The 21,006-nt window shown below is 37.9% G+C and overlaps 1 protein-coding gene across 1 annotated transcript in view; it reads right to left on the bottom strand.

Annotated features, from left to right (window-relative positions):
- LOC307134966 (brain-enriched guanylate kinase-associated protein) overlaps positions 1-12,881 on the bottom strand; it is a 37,578-nt gene extending 24,697 nt beyond the window's left edge. Inside the window, exons 1-2 of the mRNA XM_079831072.1 lie at positions 11,821-12,881; positions 3,944-3,972 (exon numbers count right to left, since the gene is read on the bottom strand). Coding sequence (XP_079687198.1) covers positions 3,944-3,972; positions 11,821-12,807 — 1,016 coding nt within the window. The 5' untranslated portion in view covers positions 12,808-12,881. The remainder of the gene's footprint in view (positions 1-3,943; positions 3,973-11,820) is intronic.
- Positions 12,882-21,006: the final 8,125 nt, after the last annotated feature.

Raw genomic sequence — 21,006 nt, 5'->3', positions numbered from 1 at the left:
AACAATACCCCTGAGAGGCAGGGATCTGCTAGTATATAAAATCTTAAGCCTGCAAGGCTGAATGTTGGCAGGCTGAATGGTACTGAGAAAATTCTGAACATGCGGGTACATATGCAAGAACAAACAGACAAGCTCACATGTGTTAAAAAAAGTTATTTTCAGGTTATAATAAACGATTCTTCTGAACAGATGGAGAACATCAGAGCCCAAGGCTGCAAAGCATGGATTGTTTTCACTTTTCAGCCACGTCATTGCGGATATCATTCAGCTGATGGAGTAAAACAACATCAACTGAAACCAACAGAATGATCATGTGTTTTGGACGTGGTTTTGTAGATCAACTGTGATTCTGTATGATCAGAAGTCATTTTTAATACTATATTGATGACATTCAGGGGCGTAGCATAATTTAAAATTTTGCTAAATAAGTATAACGTTACTTTTCAAAAACCCTTGTTGTAATGTGTTTCCACAAACAGCAGATTTCTGTTAGATTGGTCTTGATTAGCTTAAGTTATTGTACTTTGTAAATTGTCTCTAATATTATCTCTATACATATATCTATACATATAATTTATTGCAAACTGTATTACAAAACTACAATATTACCATGTTTTCGAAATGGCTAACCATGCATGCATCCATTTTACAGATATATCTCACAACATTGTCTAAATCATATTTTATTCCAAAATGTTAAATTATATTTCGAATGAATATTTTTTGCATTGTTAGCACATCCCGCCTAATTCTCATTAATGTGAAAAAAACATGATATATTTAAATTGCTAATTAATTATGTACTTTATTTAACCTATACTAATTTATAAAAAAGAAAGATTGTGTCCAGACTGGATAGCTTTCATTGCTGTGGCACATTAATGAGAATCTACTGAGAATCATCACTGGGAATAATGAGAATTAAAAAATAAACTAAATATTTGGATGCTGGTTATGGTAATGTGAATTTGGGGGCTCTGCTTAATTGTCATGTATATATGGTGTCTTCCTGTCCTTTGAAATATAATATCTGAAATAAACGTGAATGGATGTCAAGTCTTTTTTTTGTGTGTAGAAGAAGAGAAAAGGACCAAGAAGGAGTGATTTCACTGTGTTACATCAGATTTGCTGCACTGAGGGGGTCAAGGCCACACTGGCCATTTGCAATAAATAGGGATGATAATTGGGGTTTTACCTTATGTTTGCATATTCTGTCCACCACCCCTCATGTATCACCTTTGCAGAATCATTGCTGGCCAAAAAGATTCAGACCTTAGCGTACGTTGCATATGCTTATTCCACGCAATGCAGCAACTTAATCTATAGCTCTATTCTGATGGTAATTGTTTCTCATGTGGACATCTATAAAAATAAATTTGCATGATAAAAACTCATGCATTCAGATGGCGATTTATTCACGGTGGAGGAATCACCATTTTGTGATCCTAGGAACCCAGTAACGCGCTGCTCACATGGTCAGACGCGTGATTGTCTGCTGTGAATAAAATGTCATATGCTTGGAACAATAAGAATAAATTCATATTTTATTTAATAATAGTAAAATAATGTCCTATTTATTATTAAATTATTTAAATCAACTGATTAAAAATAGGAAGCTAGACATGCTATTTTTGAAATGGTTTTCTGTCTTGCATTTTATATCAAAACGATGGATGTCATTTTAAAAATATGGAAATTTGTGGAAATAATTTAATGCAGCCTCTTATTTACATGAGGTAAACATAAAACTGCTTGGTTTATATATATTTAATGTATATAATTGTATATAATACATAATTTAATTCTATTGCATATATTGCTGCCACAATAACAGATTTAAACTGTGAATTTTGAAGTGATCTCTTCTTGTGAACTCAGAGATGTGGATTCGGATGTCAATTAAATGACTACATGACCTTGGTGTTTGTCAGATAATTTGGATTTTTGCGCGGGTGGTGGGAGAAAAACACTGACATTCTTGAATCGGACGGCAATAAAATCTCTCACTAGCCCCAAATGTTGAATAAAACCACATTTACCCATGAGAAACAATTACAGTCCGAAAAGGGCTTATGAAGATATTAATGGAAGGTTTCTAACAATCGTTTCACAACTAATCAATTCAAATGAATTGTTAATTATTCAATCCAGTTCAGAAAAAAATTGACAGATTATAATTTGGTGCATTGTTAACTTAAAACACTGCATATACTAGACCAGTGCGTCCCAACCTTTGTCCTGGAGTACCCCCAGCACTGCACACTTTTGGGGCCATTTACACGACACCGTTTTCAACCAAAACAGAAAAAAAATTGTGTTTTAATTTATAATTTTTGGAGGCCTGAAAACATAAACTTTCGAAAATGGATTTCAAAGTGCAAGCTTTTCAAAACTATACCGTTATCGTCTCTGTGTAAACTATACAGAAACGCAAATTTGAGAACACGGTGACATCATGCGTATTACGTGTCTATAGGCACGTATTCTATTCTTTACAGAGTGACATCGCCAACTACTGGCCTGGCAGCATAATCCAGCGTTTTTAGTCATTTTCGTGGATCAGTTTGAACGGGGATCATTTTGACAATGTTGTCGTCTGTACGTGGAAACGTTTGGTCGTTTAAGCATACCCTTAGATGTCGCCCTAATCAAACACACCTCATTCAACTCATCAGTTCGTTAGTAAAGACCTCAGATGGCTGTGTCAGATAAGAGACACATCCAAAATTTGCAGTGTTAGGGATACTCAGGACCAGGAATGGGAACCACTGTACTAGAGCAGGGGTTCTCAACTCTGGCCCTAAAGATCCACTGTCCTGTCAAATACACCTGAACAAGCTAATCAAGTTTTCCAGGATTACCAGAAAGCTACAGACAGGTGAGTTTGATCATGGTTGGAGCTAAACTCTGCAGGAAACTGGAACTCGTTTTGCATTGTTCTAGACTCAACAAAGAGTACATGAGAACTGCATTCCCTACTGTGATCCACATAGATGATTGAGTCTATCAATGTTCTTTTTATATCTCTTCTATGTTTGCTTGCATTTTAATGTATTCACTGCAGTCAATTTAATCTGTAAATAGATAGAATATGGATGTATAAACAGACAGGAAATGTTTAGACAATGAATATTGGACTACTGACATCTTCTCTGCCAATCATAGCAATCCACTGTGACAAGTGCTCTTCATCATAGATGCAGAGTCCTTGCAAGCACATTTACTTTGCAGTTTTTCATTTCTCTTAGCAACGCGAAGACAAGTACGCTGAAATCCATCAGTATGACTCAAAACATTTCTCTCGCCCTGTAATTTATTAATAATTCATACGAAGGAGGGGGAACCCCCAATAAATCCATCCAGCTTCCCCCACAAAGCTTGAGTCATCCCTTTTTCCCCCACATGACTTCTATACTATAATATACAGCAGCAGCAGCAGCGAACACCTAGCATGCTCATAAATAATTTCCCGAGCCCCATCTCTGATGTCGCCTTAGGAAACAGCGATCTAATGGCAGCACATGCACAGCTTGAATATTCTCCAGCCAATGGAAAGGCGCAGTTCAGTTTGGGAATGGCCAGTATGTGCCTTGTTACCTCTCTACAGGTCTTCTCTGATCAATTGATTTGCTTGGGAAAGAGGGAAATGAAACATGCACATTCTGAAATGCAAATGGTTTTCAAATGGATGTGGTCTATGACACATTACCAACCAAAACAACTGAGCTTCCAGAAGAAGCTGGAGCTTTTCTAACTAGCTAAACCCCCTTTTTTTTTTGGTGGAGAACGCGGGCTAATCCTGCTTCCTACATCATGGTGATTGTGAATTCCTGCTGCAGTCTTGCTTTAAACTGCTTTAACAGGCATTTAACAGTCAGTGATAAAAGGAAGAGACAAAGAGGAGTAGAAGAATAGAAAACGACAGAAAGGTGAATCCGCTTACCTTATGGTTTGCATCTCCTCTTCCGAAGCCTGGAAGAAGAAATAAGAGGAGATTACTGAAACGAACGTGCGCCTGGTTCCCGAAGCTGCCAAGGCATCACTGCGCAGTCTGAGGCACATACAGCCTTTCTCTTCCTCTCTCACTCGCTCTCTCTCTCTCTCTCCTTCTGTCTCTCCCTTTTCTCTCACTCTCTCTCTACCCAACAGTGCCAGTATACTTCTGCACCGATCTCATGTGCGAGGAGGGGAGGAATTTTGACAGATTAAGTGCGAATGGAAAGCACAGTTTCAGCCAGAATGCAGATACACAACATCATGCACGCCGCCCCCTCTCCTTCCTCCTCCCCGAGAGAAACTCACTCATAGGCTTCACGGAGATCCAAAGGATGTGATGACAGACAGCAGACCAGAGAGAGGGAGAGGGAGAGGGTGAGAAAAGGAGTGTGAGAGGGAGAGAGAGGTTTAGAAGGGAAACAGGTGGGCTCATCTGTTGATGAAAGAATCTGAGGGAGGGATGGAAAGGCACTCCGGTTCTCACATCCACTGCGTGCTACAGCTTTCTCTCTCGCTCGGTCTGTCTCCCTGCCGCCCCATGAATAATGCAAGAGTGAGATTATGTCAGAGGAATTCACATTCTCATTCAGATTTTGTGTGCAGCAGTGACCAAGGAACTTTACAGCAGTCCTATTAATTCAACGCCAGGCAGGAGGTAGGCTACGTGATCCAGTGTAGTATAAGACATTCAAGTAAGTTTAATACTGTACAGGCCAATCTAAAAAACTATAAAGCCAATATGCAATGTTTGTACATTATGCAAATTTTGTAAGGTATTCAATAATATATGTTTGTGTTGTATACACAAGACCAGGGATGTTGTCTGGTCCAGCAGCCTTGTGTGCGCTGATCCGGCTCAGTGACTTGCAGACATCTGTGGTGGAGAGTGTGATTGGTGGGTCAGCTGAGGGTTTGAGCTTGGTGGCAGTTTCTCTGTTGTCTCTTTCAAAGCGAGCATAAAAGTGATTTAGCTCGTTCAGGAAGTTGACATCAGTGGCTGCGGGGGTGGAGTGGGGGGGTTTGTAGTTACTGATGGCCTGGATGCCCTGCCACATGCGTCGAGGGTCAGAGTTGGAAAAGTGACCCTCTATCTTCAGCTTGTAGCAGTGCTTGGCCTTTTTGATGCCCCTCTTCAGGTTAGCTCTGGATGTACTGTAGGCTTGTGCATCTCCTGATCTGAAGGCAGTATTGCGTGACTTCAGCAGGAGTCGAACTTCCCTGTTCATCCAAGGCTTCTGATTAGGGTATGTGGTGATCTGTTTCTGGGTTGTAACACTGTCAATGGTGGTATTGATATGATCCAATACAGAGGAGGTGTAGAAGTCAATGTCCGTGTGAGCGCCACTGGTGGCTTGAGAAGCAAACACACTCCAGTCTGTGTGTAGAAACCTTTCCTGGAGTGTGGAGTCAACCCCCGCAGGCCACACCTTGATGGTCTTTACTGCTGGCTTCACACGGTTGATGAGGGGTGCATATTTGGGGATGAGGAACAAAGAAAGGTGATCTGACTGTCCCAGGTGGGGGAGGGGTGTCGCAACGTAAGCACCAGCCATGTTTGTGTACACATGGTCTAAGGTTTTGTTTCCTCTGGTGTGGCAGGAAACATGCTGGTGAAACTTGGGTAGCACTGACTTTAAGTTTGAATGATTAAAGTCACCTGCAACAATAAAAGCAGCTTCCGGGTGATCAGTCTGTTGTTTACTGATGGCTGCGTGAAGTTCTTTCATAGCAAGCTTGGCATCAGCATCCGGAGGAATATAGGCTGCAGTTATAATGGTGGAAGTGAACTCACGCGGCAGATAAAACGGTCTACATTTAACCATGAGAAACTCGAGGTTAGCTGAACAATGACTCCTGAAACAATGAAAAGAGGATAGCTGAAAATCCTCTTTTGAGCATTGTTAGCTGAAACAATGAAAGAGGATCATTGGCAAGGTTTCAAAATGATAATTTTTACTATTTTTTAATCAGATGGTGCCACAAGGGTTAAGTGAAGGTTTTGAAGGTTGAAGGTTGAACATTTGCAACTTGAATGACAAACACTAAACATTTCAGTTTAGTACATTTATTAGTTAATTAATAATATCCAAATACAAAAATCAATAACATTTTTGTGTCCTTAATTGTCCTTCCTTACTTTACTGACCTTAAAAGTGCTGCTGTATGACTACAACAGCGTCCTGGCCCTAATACATGAACAACCCGCTGTCTGTACTTCACCTGTCACTGATGCTAGCACCCATGCCTTGTGATGGGATACGTGTAGGCTCAGGCTCAGCTCAATGTCCGCTTTTAGATCGTTTCCGACAGATACTGATACGCCTCTGAGCTTTTCAAATTGCTCATCGCCTTACCATCACAGGCTACTGAATCTAGAAAATAGCTAAAAATGCTATCGTACGTGATACGATGCCACTTCTTCACGTCATCCTCCTAACCAACTACAGCGGAGGGTAAAGGTACTGTTGTTTCACCCTTTTGAAAGTTTGTTGAGGTTGTGTTCCCACATCGTTAGCAAATTTGGATAGCTTGAATGACTGTCAACTGTTGAATGTCAATAATGTCAGTTTGATGTTTCCATCAAAAAAATGCTGAATGGAAACGCCAAGATGTGCATGAATTCTATAAATGCACGTAAAAAATCTGGCTCATTTGAGTCGGATACATTTTCTATCCGATACGAAAACGTGCGCATAAACTACGACGGAAATGCAGCTTGTTTTCTTCGAACTGGAAGACGCTCCGACTTTTGACGAAAGGATTCATGGGGCGTAGGAAACTTGTAGATAAATGCCATTTATGGGTAACCTGGATGCCAGCCGAACTGAGCCCCGCCCACAACATTTGAGGTCGGAAAGTTTGGTCTGGACTTGATCTGTTGTGGAGCAACTATGCTCGAACTAGAGCTGTTCGGACCAATCAAATTGTCAGGGCGGGCTTTATACGATGGTGGACAGATGATCAACGTAACCATCCACGTCACCAAAGAGTGATGGGGTTGAATTCGTTCAAATCCTAAACGGAAAACTTGTTTGGATATGCATTCACCTTTACTATTTCTCTCAAAAATGATGATTGTGTTGGTAAGTACTCCGTGTATTCTTAAATTCTTTTTACAACACCGGCAAAGATCGTTTACACTCATTTCTCCTTCTACTTCTTCCAGCGTGCGTGCAATTGAGTTCTTGACAACTATGCGTTGCTCAACACACGTCACTTACTCCGTTGCTCTCATTGGTTGTAGGTCTATCCAATTGAGTGAAGAAGCATTTTCTTTCCTGGTTCGTTTGAAACACGCCCTATAATCACAGCCCAATGGAGCAGTATCAGACTCATTCTGACTAGAGTCAGGCTCTTCAAAAATTTTACACATCTGCTCTTATTTAATATATAGTATATTTTCTTACAAAAAATTTACAGCACATGCCTGCTTTTCTCTATGGGTAAAGTTATACAAAGCCCAACATCTGGCTACTTGCACTTTACTAAATTAAGAAATAAATTCAGGTTGCGGTGCAAAACAAAATTAAAATCAACACAAGCTCATTTTTCAGAGGCAACACAATAATAAAGCCGACAATGAAGATGAAGCTGTAGTTTGTGCGCAGTTTGTATGAATTAATAAAGATGATGCAGATGAGTGTTTCTTCAGTTATAGCACTTTTGGCCCTTTAATATATAATTTTTTTTTTTTTTAAACTCATAAAACACTTTTCATATACTCAGTGGTTTGATTACTTTTCTTACCAACAATGTCGAACAGTGAACATAATTGCATACCATGAAATTTTTTTAATATTTGTCATTTTTAGTCATGAACATTTCCCCCACATAAATGTATTATATTTGATTCTTGAATAAAATGTCAAATCATTTGTTTTGGTAAGGATCATTTCATACATGTATCTTAAATACACACATTTTTTTGCATATTTTGACTGCTTGATTATTGTCACTGTTGACTTTCTAGCAAGTACACAAGTAAAAAATAAAATACTTACTAGCGGCAAAAATGTTAGTCAATGTGGAACACAACTATAATACATAATTCATAATGGCTTGTAATTTTGGTAAATTTTACAGAATTAATTTTTACACAACAAATATAAGGGATTTTCTTCACTCTATTCGTCTCACTCTTTTAACTATGTTTAGATTATCACATCAACATGTTATAATATTTTATACATTTATAATAAAATAATAACAAAAAGAAATAAGCTGAGAAAATCAAATCAAATAAAAGTGCCTGAGTTACAGCATCGGCCAAACCCTGAGTCCTTGGTTTGCACAAATAAGCTGTCTCGTTGGCAACTCACACCACTGCTTAAACAAATGTTGCCATGTTGAACCACTACAATAAACAGACATCTTTTCTTAGAATAACAGATAATTCTGTGATAAAAAAAAAATGTTGGTAGCACTTTATTTTACACTCCTGTTCTGCATATACATTCTATGTACTCTTTATAGTAATTACAATAACTGGGTAACTACTACATGTATGTAACCCTGAACCTACCCCTAAATCTAACCTTAACCCATGCAGTTGCTTATGTTAACTAGTACTCAGGTAAGTACAATGTAAGTACACGTAAGTGCACGCACTTTAAAATAAACTGCAACCAATTTTCCTATTGAAAAAAATGCATCACCTTTACATCAAGAGCCATATTTTTTTTTTTTTTTTTGTAGTTCTAACGAACTACATGTTTATAAAAATGTGTTACTACTGTAGTTGATAAACTGTAGGCATTGCTTCATTGCATTGGTTCAGACTTATTAACTGCAGTGTTTATTAAACCCAGAAACTGACTCAATCTTATAATATAAAGATCAGCATCTTCTTTCAAATGACGGTTGTTTCTGGCAACGACTGGAAATCTCACTTTCCGACAAATGGCAAGGGAGCACTGCAAGTTTCATCTGACAGGCTCTCTCTCTCTCTCTCTCTCTCTCTCTCTCTCTCTCTCTCTCTCTCTCTCTCTCTCTCTCTCTCTCTCTCTCTCTCTCTCTCTCTCTCTCTCTCTCTCTCTCTCTCTTCTCAGGCACACACAGACTTGTCTCTCTGCCCCCTCACCGCCCACCTTTTTTCAAGCAGTTGCTAAGGTGACGGCAAAGACTGCATTTTAATAAGATAATAAATTAAGACAACGATTTTTGTGTGTTCTACAAATGAATGCTTTGTGAATTGAACAGGTAAACATATTTAAAACACTTAAAAGTTAACAGGTTCAACTAGCACATCTGGAATAATGAAACCTAATAAATAATGAGTATTTTGTGCTTAAAAAAGTGTACGATCGCACCGATTCAGCATGACATGACATAACCGCACACATGTTTATCTACACTACAGTTATGTAAAGCTACATCGATCCAATTAGTTGGCAGAGACAGTAAGTGATCCACAAACTAATGAGAAACTCATTTCCCATAGTGCCGGATTAGTTATTGATCTGATTATCCTTCACACATACTGTTTCTTCTGCTGAAACACACAAGAACAGAATGGGACAAACCCTGCATCTCTTCTATCTCTTTAAAATATGATTATTGACTATTAGCTCACATGTAGAGGAACAGACAGCTCACAATATTACTATGTAGCGCACACTGTGTTTTAGTTTAGTATGGATAGTAAAGTGCAATGGCTCAATTCTACGTGAGCTCTGGCACTCTTTCCTTTCAGAGCTAAGCTTGACTAAAAGCTTGATTCAATCGCAATGCCTTCTGATATATTTATGAGTCAGGGACAGACTGGATTGTTTACTACTGCTACGGTTTGTATGATAACGCATCCTACACAGCCAGACCTTTATATATCTCCAAAAATCTGCTGAGATAGTTGTTAAGTTGTTGTTTTTTTGGATGGCAGCAATACCTAAAGGAAAGTTTCATTGCTCAGAGGTTCTTCTTTCAAAGCTTAGGAGACTTTATTGACTTAATTGTTTTATTTATTTTTAATTTTATTGTGATGCGGCCAAATAGGTAGGCCTAATCGCAGCGTGCTGATATATTGCCATATTGCATGGCTACGAGTGTGATATTGTGTTTATACAACAGTTTGACGGAAGTAAGTAAATAAATAAGAAACAACAATGGAGTGTCTTTAAAAACACTCTTTTGTGCAGAACTACTTCCTTCCGCCATGGATTCAAATCTAAAGTTGATAATTTAACAGTTGAGCCCAAGCCTCCGTTACTAATTCTAAAACGTCACATACCTAGTAATGAAGGAACGTTGAGTCGCTTCGTTGAAACTTATTGTATTATGTAGGCATAGCGTAGAGTAGAGTATTATGGTATTATGAGAGAGAGATCGATAAAATGAGTGTATTACCTGCATCTGATATAGCATTCATTCTTCAGGTCGAATTTTATATCCATTATAAAAAATCTGTTTGAATGTCCACTGAGGAAAGTGATATCTTTGTCTTTGTCCTTTTAAAAGATTTCCCAAGACAGCGCTAAAACAACTTCCTTGTTCACAACCAGTCACTCATAAAGACTTTGCCCCCATCTAATGGTTCAACAATATAACTGTCACTGAAGTTGAAATTGCAATCAATAATGGACCCTTTCTCAATACCAAATACGGCATATTATTTATATAAAAATAATATTTATTGAACAATAATATATAAAGGAACAACAATAGCCATTATAAAAGACAATTGGAAATAAACATAATAAACGGTCGCATCTGCGAAAAAGTGTAAAAGTGACGCTATGTTTATATATATAAGTCACATATGAGGTATAAATAACTAAAATTTTCGCCTAAAAACTCTTAAAACTACATTCCATGACATAATAACAGTAGTATTTGTAAAAAAAGAGGGTGGATTGCTCGACTGCCAAAGGAGTGATACAAACGGTGAAATGGTACCAAGTGCTGATACTGGGAGAATATCACATGCTAGAAAAGGCTCTCAGCCAATCAGATTTGAGGACCAGATATATGATATATATATGATATGATACCCCTTTTATATATAAAAGGTTCTATATGGCACAAAAAATGGTTCTTGGCTCGTAATCATAGGGGAACCTTTCTAAGCAATTTTGGTGCTTCAGTGGTTCTTCAGCGGTTCTTCAGAGGTTCTTCACCGGTTCTTTGACTAAGGTGCTATATATACACCGCTACCATATACAGAACATGTAAAGATATGGTGCTATATAGCACCAAAAGTGGCTCCTCTATGATTACAACGAAGAACCATTTTTGGTGCCATATAGAACCTTTTTTTTTAGAGTGTATATATATATATATATATATATATATATATATATATATATATATATATATATATATATATATATATATATATATATATATATATATATATATATATATATATATATATATATATATATATATATATATATATATGATGAACATTATTTCAACACGTACAACATGTTCCTGGATCAACATCTTTGTTATATCTGAGTCAACAACATTCCAATCAATCAGATTTGAGGGACAAGTTTACAGTTTATGTCAAGTTTAGGCTTACAACAGGGTTAGGTGTTTCTACATCAATGTTATTCATCTATCATTTCCCTCTGATTTTAGGGGTCAATTTAGGGGTCAATAAAATATGTGAATCCAGGAACAATTTGCACTTGACAAAATCATGGTGACCTGATGCAAACTTTCTGTTTGCTCTCTATTTAGCATTATTGCTGTCAAGGAGAAGCAAGTGATATATTAAAGGGATCAGATTTGTGATTCCATACTCTTTCCTATGTGTATACTGATGAAAATGCATTGGAAAAATTTGACTGGAAAAAAAAACACAGGACAGGAATAACTTACCATATTGATGTCCCTGGGAAGGGAAACAGATCGGTAGGGGTTTCTAGAGAGGGTTTCCTCTCTATAGATCAGCGGGCTCGAGGGTCTGATTCTCTGGATGGGGTTTGGATGACATTCTGGAGTCTTAACTTCTCTTCTCTCGTTGCTCTCAAATGTAATGGCCGTCTCTTTCTTGGTCTTAACTTCCTTTATCTCATCCTCCCTTCGGACACAGTCAATGTCCGTCTCGAGGTAGGCTTTTCCTACAGTCTCTGGTACACCTTGTTCTTCATGCATCCCGTCCACTGATTGGATGTTCTGCAGCTGACCTGGGCTTTGAGAAAAATCCACGTCCCCTGGCTGGTGTTGGAGGTCTGGTGTCCTGGACTTGCTATTACTGTAAATGGAGATAGAAGAGCTAGACCTAGAGGACTCTGTTTGCCTGGACAACACGAACGGGTTGGTAGGGCAAAGGACTCGGCTGCTCACTTCATCCAAGAACTGCGAGAACTTCAATTTGGCTTCGATTTTCAGCTCCAGTTGATGCTGTAACACAGCCAGATGCGACACGGCCGGATCAGAGGTCACGTTGATACCCCTACTGGAGCCCGTCCCTTCCTCCCCACTGGTCAATTCTGCCCCCTGCTGGCAGCTCCGTACTTTGGACCTGAGTTCTCCAAGGGGGCTGCGGCCTCGTGGTCGGTCACAACACTGCTCTGCTTCATGGGATCTGTTGGTGTTGAGCTTTAGGCAGGTGGTTGCCTCTGAGCTCATACTATCCCAGCTAGAGGCCCGTGGACTGCTGCTGGTGCTGGTGCTCCTTCCACTGGGACTGGAGGTGAGGCTGCATGACTTCCAGCTGGTGTGTCCGGCTGCAAGATACCAACCTACACGTCCTCGAGACGAATAAAAGATCTGAGGGGAGGTGGACGAGTTAGAGGAGGTCGTGGAGCTGCATGATGTTCTCCTTAACTGGAGCTGGTGGTACGTGTTGCAAGCAGGATCCATCACCCCATGAAACTCAGTAATCCTGTTGTCCTAAGCAGAAGGTAGGAAATGTCCACAGGATCTGATGCCTAGACAATTAATGAGCACGAAACCCAGTTTTTAAAGCGTTTAGCCCCAATCACTGCCCACCGTGTGCATTAGTGGCTGGGAAAAACTCAATATTTAGGCCACAGAATCATTCAGTCCCCTGGCTGAAATGTATATAGAAGTGCAAGTTTATCCACCAGATCAGAATCCAGTTTTATTTAACTAACAAAAATCGAGACACTATCATACACACTGTTGTGTATATAGTATTTTGGTCCACAATAAAGATTTTTTTTTTAGTTGAAATGAAACTTAGAAATGTACTCGTCATGTTGTTTACATTTGATTACAAAAATATATATTTTATACCATTTCCAAGAAAGGTTTAATTTGGATGATTCTACAAATGTCAAGTAGTACAACTGTCAATTAAAGAACAAACAATCATTTCCTTACAGCTTGAACACATGTGTACACAGTATTATATTTGTATTATATGTGTTTTTTATACATTTATTTTCATTTATTTTGTATTTTTGACAAATATGATACATTATTAATTCATACAGGTAATGTCATTCTGTTTTGTTTTTTTAAGAGACGGCCAAAGCAGAAATGTGATGTGCAATCTAAACTAACTTGGACATATTATTAGATATTGAAATAATCTGATATATTAATACTTGAGGTATCTTGAAGATACTTGATAGTCATGAGGGTCTGTAGGGGTCCTCTCTGTGATATAATTTCCTGGTTTTATTTTTTTCTTCTTCGGCATGTTGCTGGTGCCATACGACTTCTGATTTCTGTACAAATGTTTTTCAAATATAAAAAAAAAAAAGCTGCCCACACTTGAATTACATTTTTGAAAAGAAAACATTTTGATTGTGTTAAATTCCTGTCTTGTTTCCCAGTTTTGTGTTGTATGACTTTTATTTTGAAGTGTGTTTTATGCTCTTCTTGTTTTAGTTGCTGCATCTGAAATCGCATACTGTGTCTGAGTAGGTACTACATTTGAATTTGAATTTACTTCGCAGCTGTTAAAAAAGTATGTTCTTTATAGTTTGAATATAGTATGAATGAAATTCGTACATAACGTTAATATAGCATTACATAGCATAAATCCTCTCCTGTGGCCTCATGGTATAGCAAAGTGTCCATAGAATGTGCACTTCAGAATCTTGCCGGAATTAGTACGTCATCCAAGTAATTTTCGTCTACTGTTTTTCAAATACAATGCATTTGGACATACTACTCTTTTGGCGTACTGTTTTTCTCATACTATTACTAATATTCAATTTGTTTCTCAAAATCTAAACTAAACCCTAATCATAACTACATGTAGTTAATTAATATTACTCAGTACTTATTTGAGTACTGATTTGAGTAAGTACAATGTAACCACGTCATCTTAAAATAAAGTTTAACCCAGTTAAATCCCACTGACATTTTTGATGTAGCCTATATTAAAATTTATGTTCAGAAATTAAAAACATGCTCATTATAGAAGAGATGCATTCAAGTAGGCCTATTTATGACCTGCATTTTGAGAAGTCTGTATTCAAAAAATATACCAAAGCTAGTCAAGCACATACAGATCAAATGAGTACTTTTTATGAAGTGATGTGTTTGTCAGGTCATGAGAGAAATTGCTTTAGATGTTTGCCCTTAATTAGTACATCTATTGATAGCACTACAGACTGGGTGTTTTTTTTTTTTTCGAACGTCTTTCTTCCAGGTCAATGCTTTCTACTGCACATTGATCACAGATAACCAGATTACTGCACAGAGACCCATTTTTATGGCTGAGAGTTTAACGTTTTCATCAAATATAAGGGCATCTGTCACAGAAGAATGAGATAGTTTTATTTTTTAGGTGTGTGAATAGAAATTCATTATTTCCCGATAATATCACCATTACACATTATTGATCGTGCCTCCCTCCACTGTTTGAGGGTGAAGTGACTAGTCACTGATGGCCAGTTTTAATTAGGATGCTTGTGTGGCTAATAAGTGTGCCAAAAGTTCAACCCAATGAAAGATGGCCCTATGTTATGTTACATCTGTGAAGTGTCTCATGCAAAAACACTCCAGACGCAGTCTGAACAAACCACCACCTCTGCTGTGCCTCACATGCCTTTGGTACATTTTATCTGAACCACAAATTACTTTAACTGCCATGTGTCTTTACACAGACTTGAAGCTTAATAGTGATAGGGAATATTTATCTAAATAAGAGGGTCAGAGGACTAGAGGAGGTTTAGAAACGAGAAGGGAGTAAGGGAAATAATGGTGCTAAACCAGCTAGATGATTACAGAGGGCCTTTTCATGAGTAATTTTAAATTTATTGAGCAGAACTGTGACAGAAGAGAGAACACAGGAAAAGTGTTGCTGATCACTACCTGCATCATTACTATATCCATTGTTGGAAGCTACACAATTTTTTTTACAGTAGCTAGCTCTGAAATGTTATAAATTGAAACCAAAACCTTATAGATTTCATAATTTTCAATATCACTGCAAAACCTAATTACTAACTTCAAATGACAAGTTTACATGCATCCAATTTCACTGTGTTATTGCCCTCCAAATCATTGAATTCAGGTGTTCTAATCACTTCATTGGCCACAGGTGTATAAAATCAAGCAGCTAGGCATGCAGATTGCTTCTACAAACATTTGTGAAAGAATGGGTCGCTCTCAGGAGCTCAGTGAATTCAAGCACGGTACTGTGATAGGTTGCCACCTGTGCAATAAGTTCATTCGTGAAATTTCCTCACTACTAAATATTCCACGCTCAACTGTTAGTGGTATTATAACAAAGTGGAAGAAATTGGGAACAAAGTGGTAGGCCAAGTGAAATCACAGAGCGGGGTCACCGCATGCTGAGGCACACAGTGCGCAGAAGTCGCCAACATTCTGCAATAGCAACAGACCTCCAAACTTCGTGTGGCCTTCAGATTAGCTCAAGAACACTGCGTAGAGAGCTTCATGGCCGAGCAGCTGCATCCAAACCTTACATCACCAAGTGCAATGCAAAGCATTGGATGCAGTGGTGTAAAGCACGCCGCCACTGGACTCTAGAGAAGTGGAGATGTGTTCTCTGGAGTGACGAATCACGCTTCTCTGTCTGGCAATCCGATGGACGAGTCTGGTTTTGGCCGTTGCCAGGAGAATGGTACTTGCCTGACTGCATTGTGCCAAGTGTAAAGTTTGGTGGAGGGGGTATTATTGTGTGGGGTTGTTTTTCAGGGGTTGGGCTTGGCCCCTTATTTCCAGAGAAATGAACTCTTAATGCTTCAGCATACCAAGACATTTTGGACAATTTCATGCTCCCAACTTTGTGGGAATAGTTTGGGGATGGCCCCTTCCTGTTCCAACATGACAAGCAAGGTCCGTAAAGACATGGATGAGCTTGGTGTGGAGGAACTTTTTTCACTCATTGGGATGAATTAGAGTGGAGACTGCGAGCCAGGCCTTCTCGTCCAACATCAGTGCCTGACCTCACAAATGTGCTTCTAGAAAAATTGTCAAAAATTCACATAAACACATTCCTAAACTTTGTGGAAAGCCTTCCCAGAAGAGTTGAAGCTGTTATGGCTGCAAAGGGTGGGACAACTCCATATTAAACCCTACATATTAAGAATTGGATGTCATTAAAGTTAATGTGCATGTAAAGGCAGGCGTCCCATAACTTTTGGCAATATAGTGTATCATGAATCTCAACTGACTGATTGTTTATAGTGTCGCCAAATCTAAACTATTTAAACATTTTCTATTGATTCCCCAAGAGAAACTTTGCATTCGTTTGTAAACCATTGCGCACTTTGTGAGCAACCACAATATTTTTGCAAATTAACACAAAAGTTCTGCAAGCAAATTAAAAACTCCCTGGGAGTCGAACCCATGACCTTAGCATTGTTAGCTCCATGCTCTACTGTTTGAGAAAAATTCGGTTTTGGCAAAATGTAACTATAGTTGCAAGCTGTAGCCCTAAGATACTTACCAGTTACCCAGAATATACTAGTGATGGGAAGTTCGGATCATTTTACTGACTCACATCACTGAATCTCACTCAGCACAATGAACTAATCGTTTTTCAATTTCCTTCATTTTAGCAGAATATAATTCAAATGTTAATAGCCAAATTCCCCATCACATCTTCTTACACAAACGTTGATCAAATTTCGCATAAGACTAAACTATAATGCTGCCAAGGCCAAATTATGAGAAACAGAAATTATTAATTCATTGCTTATATGTGTCTTCAGGCTATGCCGTCTGTTAGTTTACCTCACCTTCCGAGTCTTTGGGTCGAGTCTTTCGTTCTTTTGTCACGTAACATCCCGAAACAGTCACATGTAAACCCACACACAGCACAGATCCTCAAGAAACATTTAAGAAAATGAGACTGACATGAACAAGAATATATATATACATATATATATATATATATATATATATATATATATATATATATATATATATATATATATATATATATATATATATATATATATATATATATATATATATATATATATATATATATATATTATATATATATATATTTATTTATTTATTTATTTATTTATTTATTTATTTGTTTATTTATTTATTTTTTATTTATTTAATTTTTTTTTGGTAACACTTTATTTTGATAGTCCACTTTAGACATTCTACTAACTATAAGTAACTTTGCATCTACATGTCAACTAACTGTCATTAGAGTATTTGTAGACTGTCTGATTGATATTTACTAAAACTTTATTTTGTTGGTCCCCCAACAGACATTCTACTGACTATAAGTAACTTGGTAACTACAATTCAACTTATTCTACTAACCCGAACCCTAACACCTAACCATAACCTACCAGTCTACTGACAGTCAACTAATACTCTAATGACAGTTAGTTACTTATAGTTAGTAGAATGTTTAAAGTGGACTATCGAAATAAAGTGTAACCTTTTTTTTATGTTTTGTGCATGTCTTTTGATAATTATATTATATACCTAATTATACAACTATAATACAAAATACAGTCAATACTGATGTATTTGTTTTAAGATACTGAGCCAGGAAGTATTTCATTTCTGTTCCCGGTACAGACTGCATTGCTTCAGCTTATCAGTTAAAATTACAAATTGTAAACTTTTTATGCAATTTATTATGGACTAATAAACATAATGAGTGACTCAAAATTATCAATGGATCCTAAATACATAACACTACATTTCTATTTCCTTTACTGAATGGTTAACTATTTTTTATTCAGTAATTAAATTAACATAAAGACATAAATCATATAACAAGGAGATCATTAGAAAATAAATTAAAGCTGATCCAAAAGTAGTAACAGACAAGTCAATAATACAGGATTTTCTTTGTATTATATGCTATAATATTTTCTGAAGATTTAAATCCACTGTTAACAAGTATCATTGCTTTATTAAAGGGTTTACCCCATCATACGGATAAAGTTTAGAGCATTAACCAACTCCCATTAAATGGGTTCGAAAACCCCTGCCTTGCTGTCATGATGAACGAACGACTCAAACCGAAGACTCGGTAGGTGAACAAATCATTTATGTTTCGGATAAAGACTTCATAACTCATAGGATTTTGCGCATGTGCAGTCAACATAAAATGAACAAATCGCTCTCTGAGACAACTCGTTATTCCCAAGTCTTATTAAAGATTTGTTCAAAATGAACGAATCATTCATGACCAACCCACTGGTATATCTAGAATATTCCCCAAGCCCATTGTGCTACTTACTGCTGTGGATGTTACTAAATATAGCCTTGGCTTGAGGGCATTATCTTGAGTTCCCCCTGGTGCTGTGCTACAAGCCCAGCCTTCTGCACACGTTCAGGCAAACAACTCCTTCTGGGCTCCTTCTCGCTGCCAAGTGTGGGAAGAGCCCAAGCAAAGGGGACCTTTTTCCCACAAGTGCTGCAGATCTCTATTATATGAACTGTACTTCATAATAAGTGGACAGTTAGATTCACCTATGATAAATGTCTTTAATAATCTCTCAATATTCTGATAGTGCCAGAGGCAAATTTAGCCCCACATCCTCTGACAGGAAGACGATGAGGTGATGGGACCCTTGGGAGCTCGTAGCTGTGAAATTGATTCCTGTTACATCAGCACAAGCGGGGATAATTGGTGATGGCTCGGCAAAAATCTGCTCTCTGTTTACTCCAATAGACAGTCCTATCGTTCACCATCAGGAATTCCCAATAGGAGATATGCTGAAAGAGGCAGGTCTAGGATCCTGGACTGGGATTCAGTTTCCAACTTCTAAAAATTACTGAATATTCTTTACTTGTACTATTTGCAGTATAACCATAACATCACCTTTATTTACTCAAAGCTAAGTTTTTACAATCTGTCCATTTTCTTCATCTGACAAACTGCTCTATACCCTTTCGAGTTTTACCTTTGGTTAGACTAGAGATATCTTATCTTTGTGGGGCCCAGCAATTCATTTTGTCCTCCAGAGAATACATCTGTTTTTCTCTGAAATTATCTGAGACCTGATGGTGGATTTTACTAAGAAAATGGCTAAAACAAATTTTATGAAGTGTTATAATTGATATATACTTTAAGTAATATATTAATTGCCTTTTTGAAATTATTCTCTGGGGATATAAAAGCAAAAAATAACGTTTTTTTAAAGAATTAAGTCTTTTATTCAGCAAAGATATATTAAATTGAATTGAATTATTTTTTTTAGTTCAGACATTTACATTGTTACAAAAAAAATCAGTAGCACTTGATTTTACAGTCCTGTTTCGCATGAACATACTACTTCTTGTAGTATTGCCACTAAATAGGTACTAACCCTTAACCTACCCCTAACATAACCCATGTAGTTACCTTACACTACTCAGTACTTTTGCGGGTATGTACACTGTAAGTAACAAGTGCACATACTGTAAAATTAAGTGCAACCAAAAATTCTATTTCAAATAAATGCTGTTATTTATATGTATGCTCACTATTTATTAGCTTGGAAAAACTTAGACATTTTTGCTCAAATGTTGTATTAAATAAGGAGGTGTGGTTGGAAGCTGGCATTTCTGACACTGACTGAACTCCTTAGTGCATCTATTGTTACAGAGGACATTAAAGAAGAACATTTGAAATATTTTCATTAACATTTTTCAACAACAAAAAAAATGCTGATTTGTCAATGAAAAACATCTTGCCTTGTCCATACAATGGCAAAAATAAAAACAAAACAAAACACGCTCCATTACTGACGTAACCTCGATTCCCTGACATAACGGGAACAAGTATTGCATCAGGGTTTTTTCAGACAAATGCCCTTTCAAAAATGGCAGACTCAGGTTCGGTGACTGACAGTGCCGCCGCTCCCATTACGCGCATCACGCGCTGCGCGTAGGGCACCAAGTGCTAAGGGGGGCACCACAAGAAAATGCTCTCTCCCTACCCCCTTGTTTCAACTCGGGTTCTGCCTTCTGCAGGGGCTGAGCAGGCATGGGCGTGCTACTGAGTCAATGTTGTTTTTTGAGCGAATAGAAGCAGCTGAGGAAACTCGCTCTCTTGGGCAGGAAATGGCGCATGGCCTGTGATGTCTTTTGCGCTGCCATGAAGCACTCTGCGAAGCCATCTACTGCAGAACCAAACAAGCCCAAGGTGGAAACTGAGCAGTCAAGGAAAGCTGTCTTGTCAGTGTCCTGACAAGGGCGTTTGTATTAGTCTTCGCATGAGCGCTTATAAACACAGGGGCGGTACTTCTGCCTACGTCTGGCGTGACCTTTCCGACGTGATTATGTCATCCTTAGTTCCTCGCAGAACTGTGCAAGATGAACAATTTAGGTTAAAAAGTATATTCCTTTTTATAAATGTTTTATGTTTAAATGACAGATCGTTTCGCTAGATAAGACCCTATTCCTCATCTGGGATAACGCAAAGCTTCTGAAGCGCATCGAAGCCTTTTGAAACTGCATTGATTTGAACCTTCAGCATTTTGTTTGCAATTGAAAACCATTATATGATGAAAAATCCTGGAATGTTTTCTTCCGAAAACGTCGCAGGTTACTGGTGTAACCTATGTTCTCTGAATAGGGAACGAGACGCTGCATAACTTATGACGCAATGGGAACGCCCTCTGGGTGTGCCGATTGTCTGAAGCCCTG

This window comes from Gobio gobio (assembly GCF_949357685.1).
Source record: "Gobio gobio genome assembly, chromosome: 12".
NCBI lineage: Eukaryota > Metazoa > Chordata > Actinopteri > Cypriniformes > Gobionidae > Gobio > Gobio gobio.
This window is presented reverse-complemented; position numbering and strand designations above follow the sequence as displayed.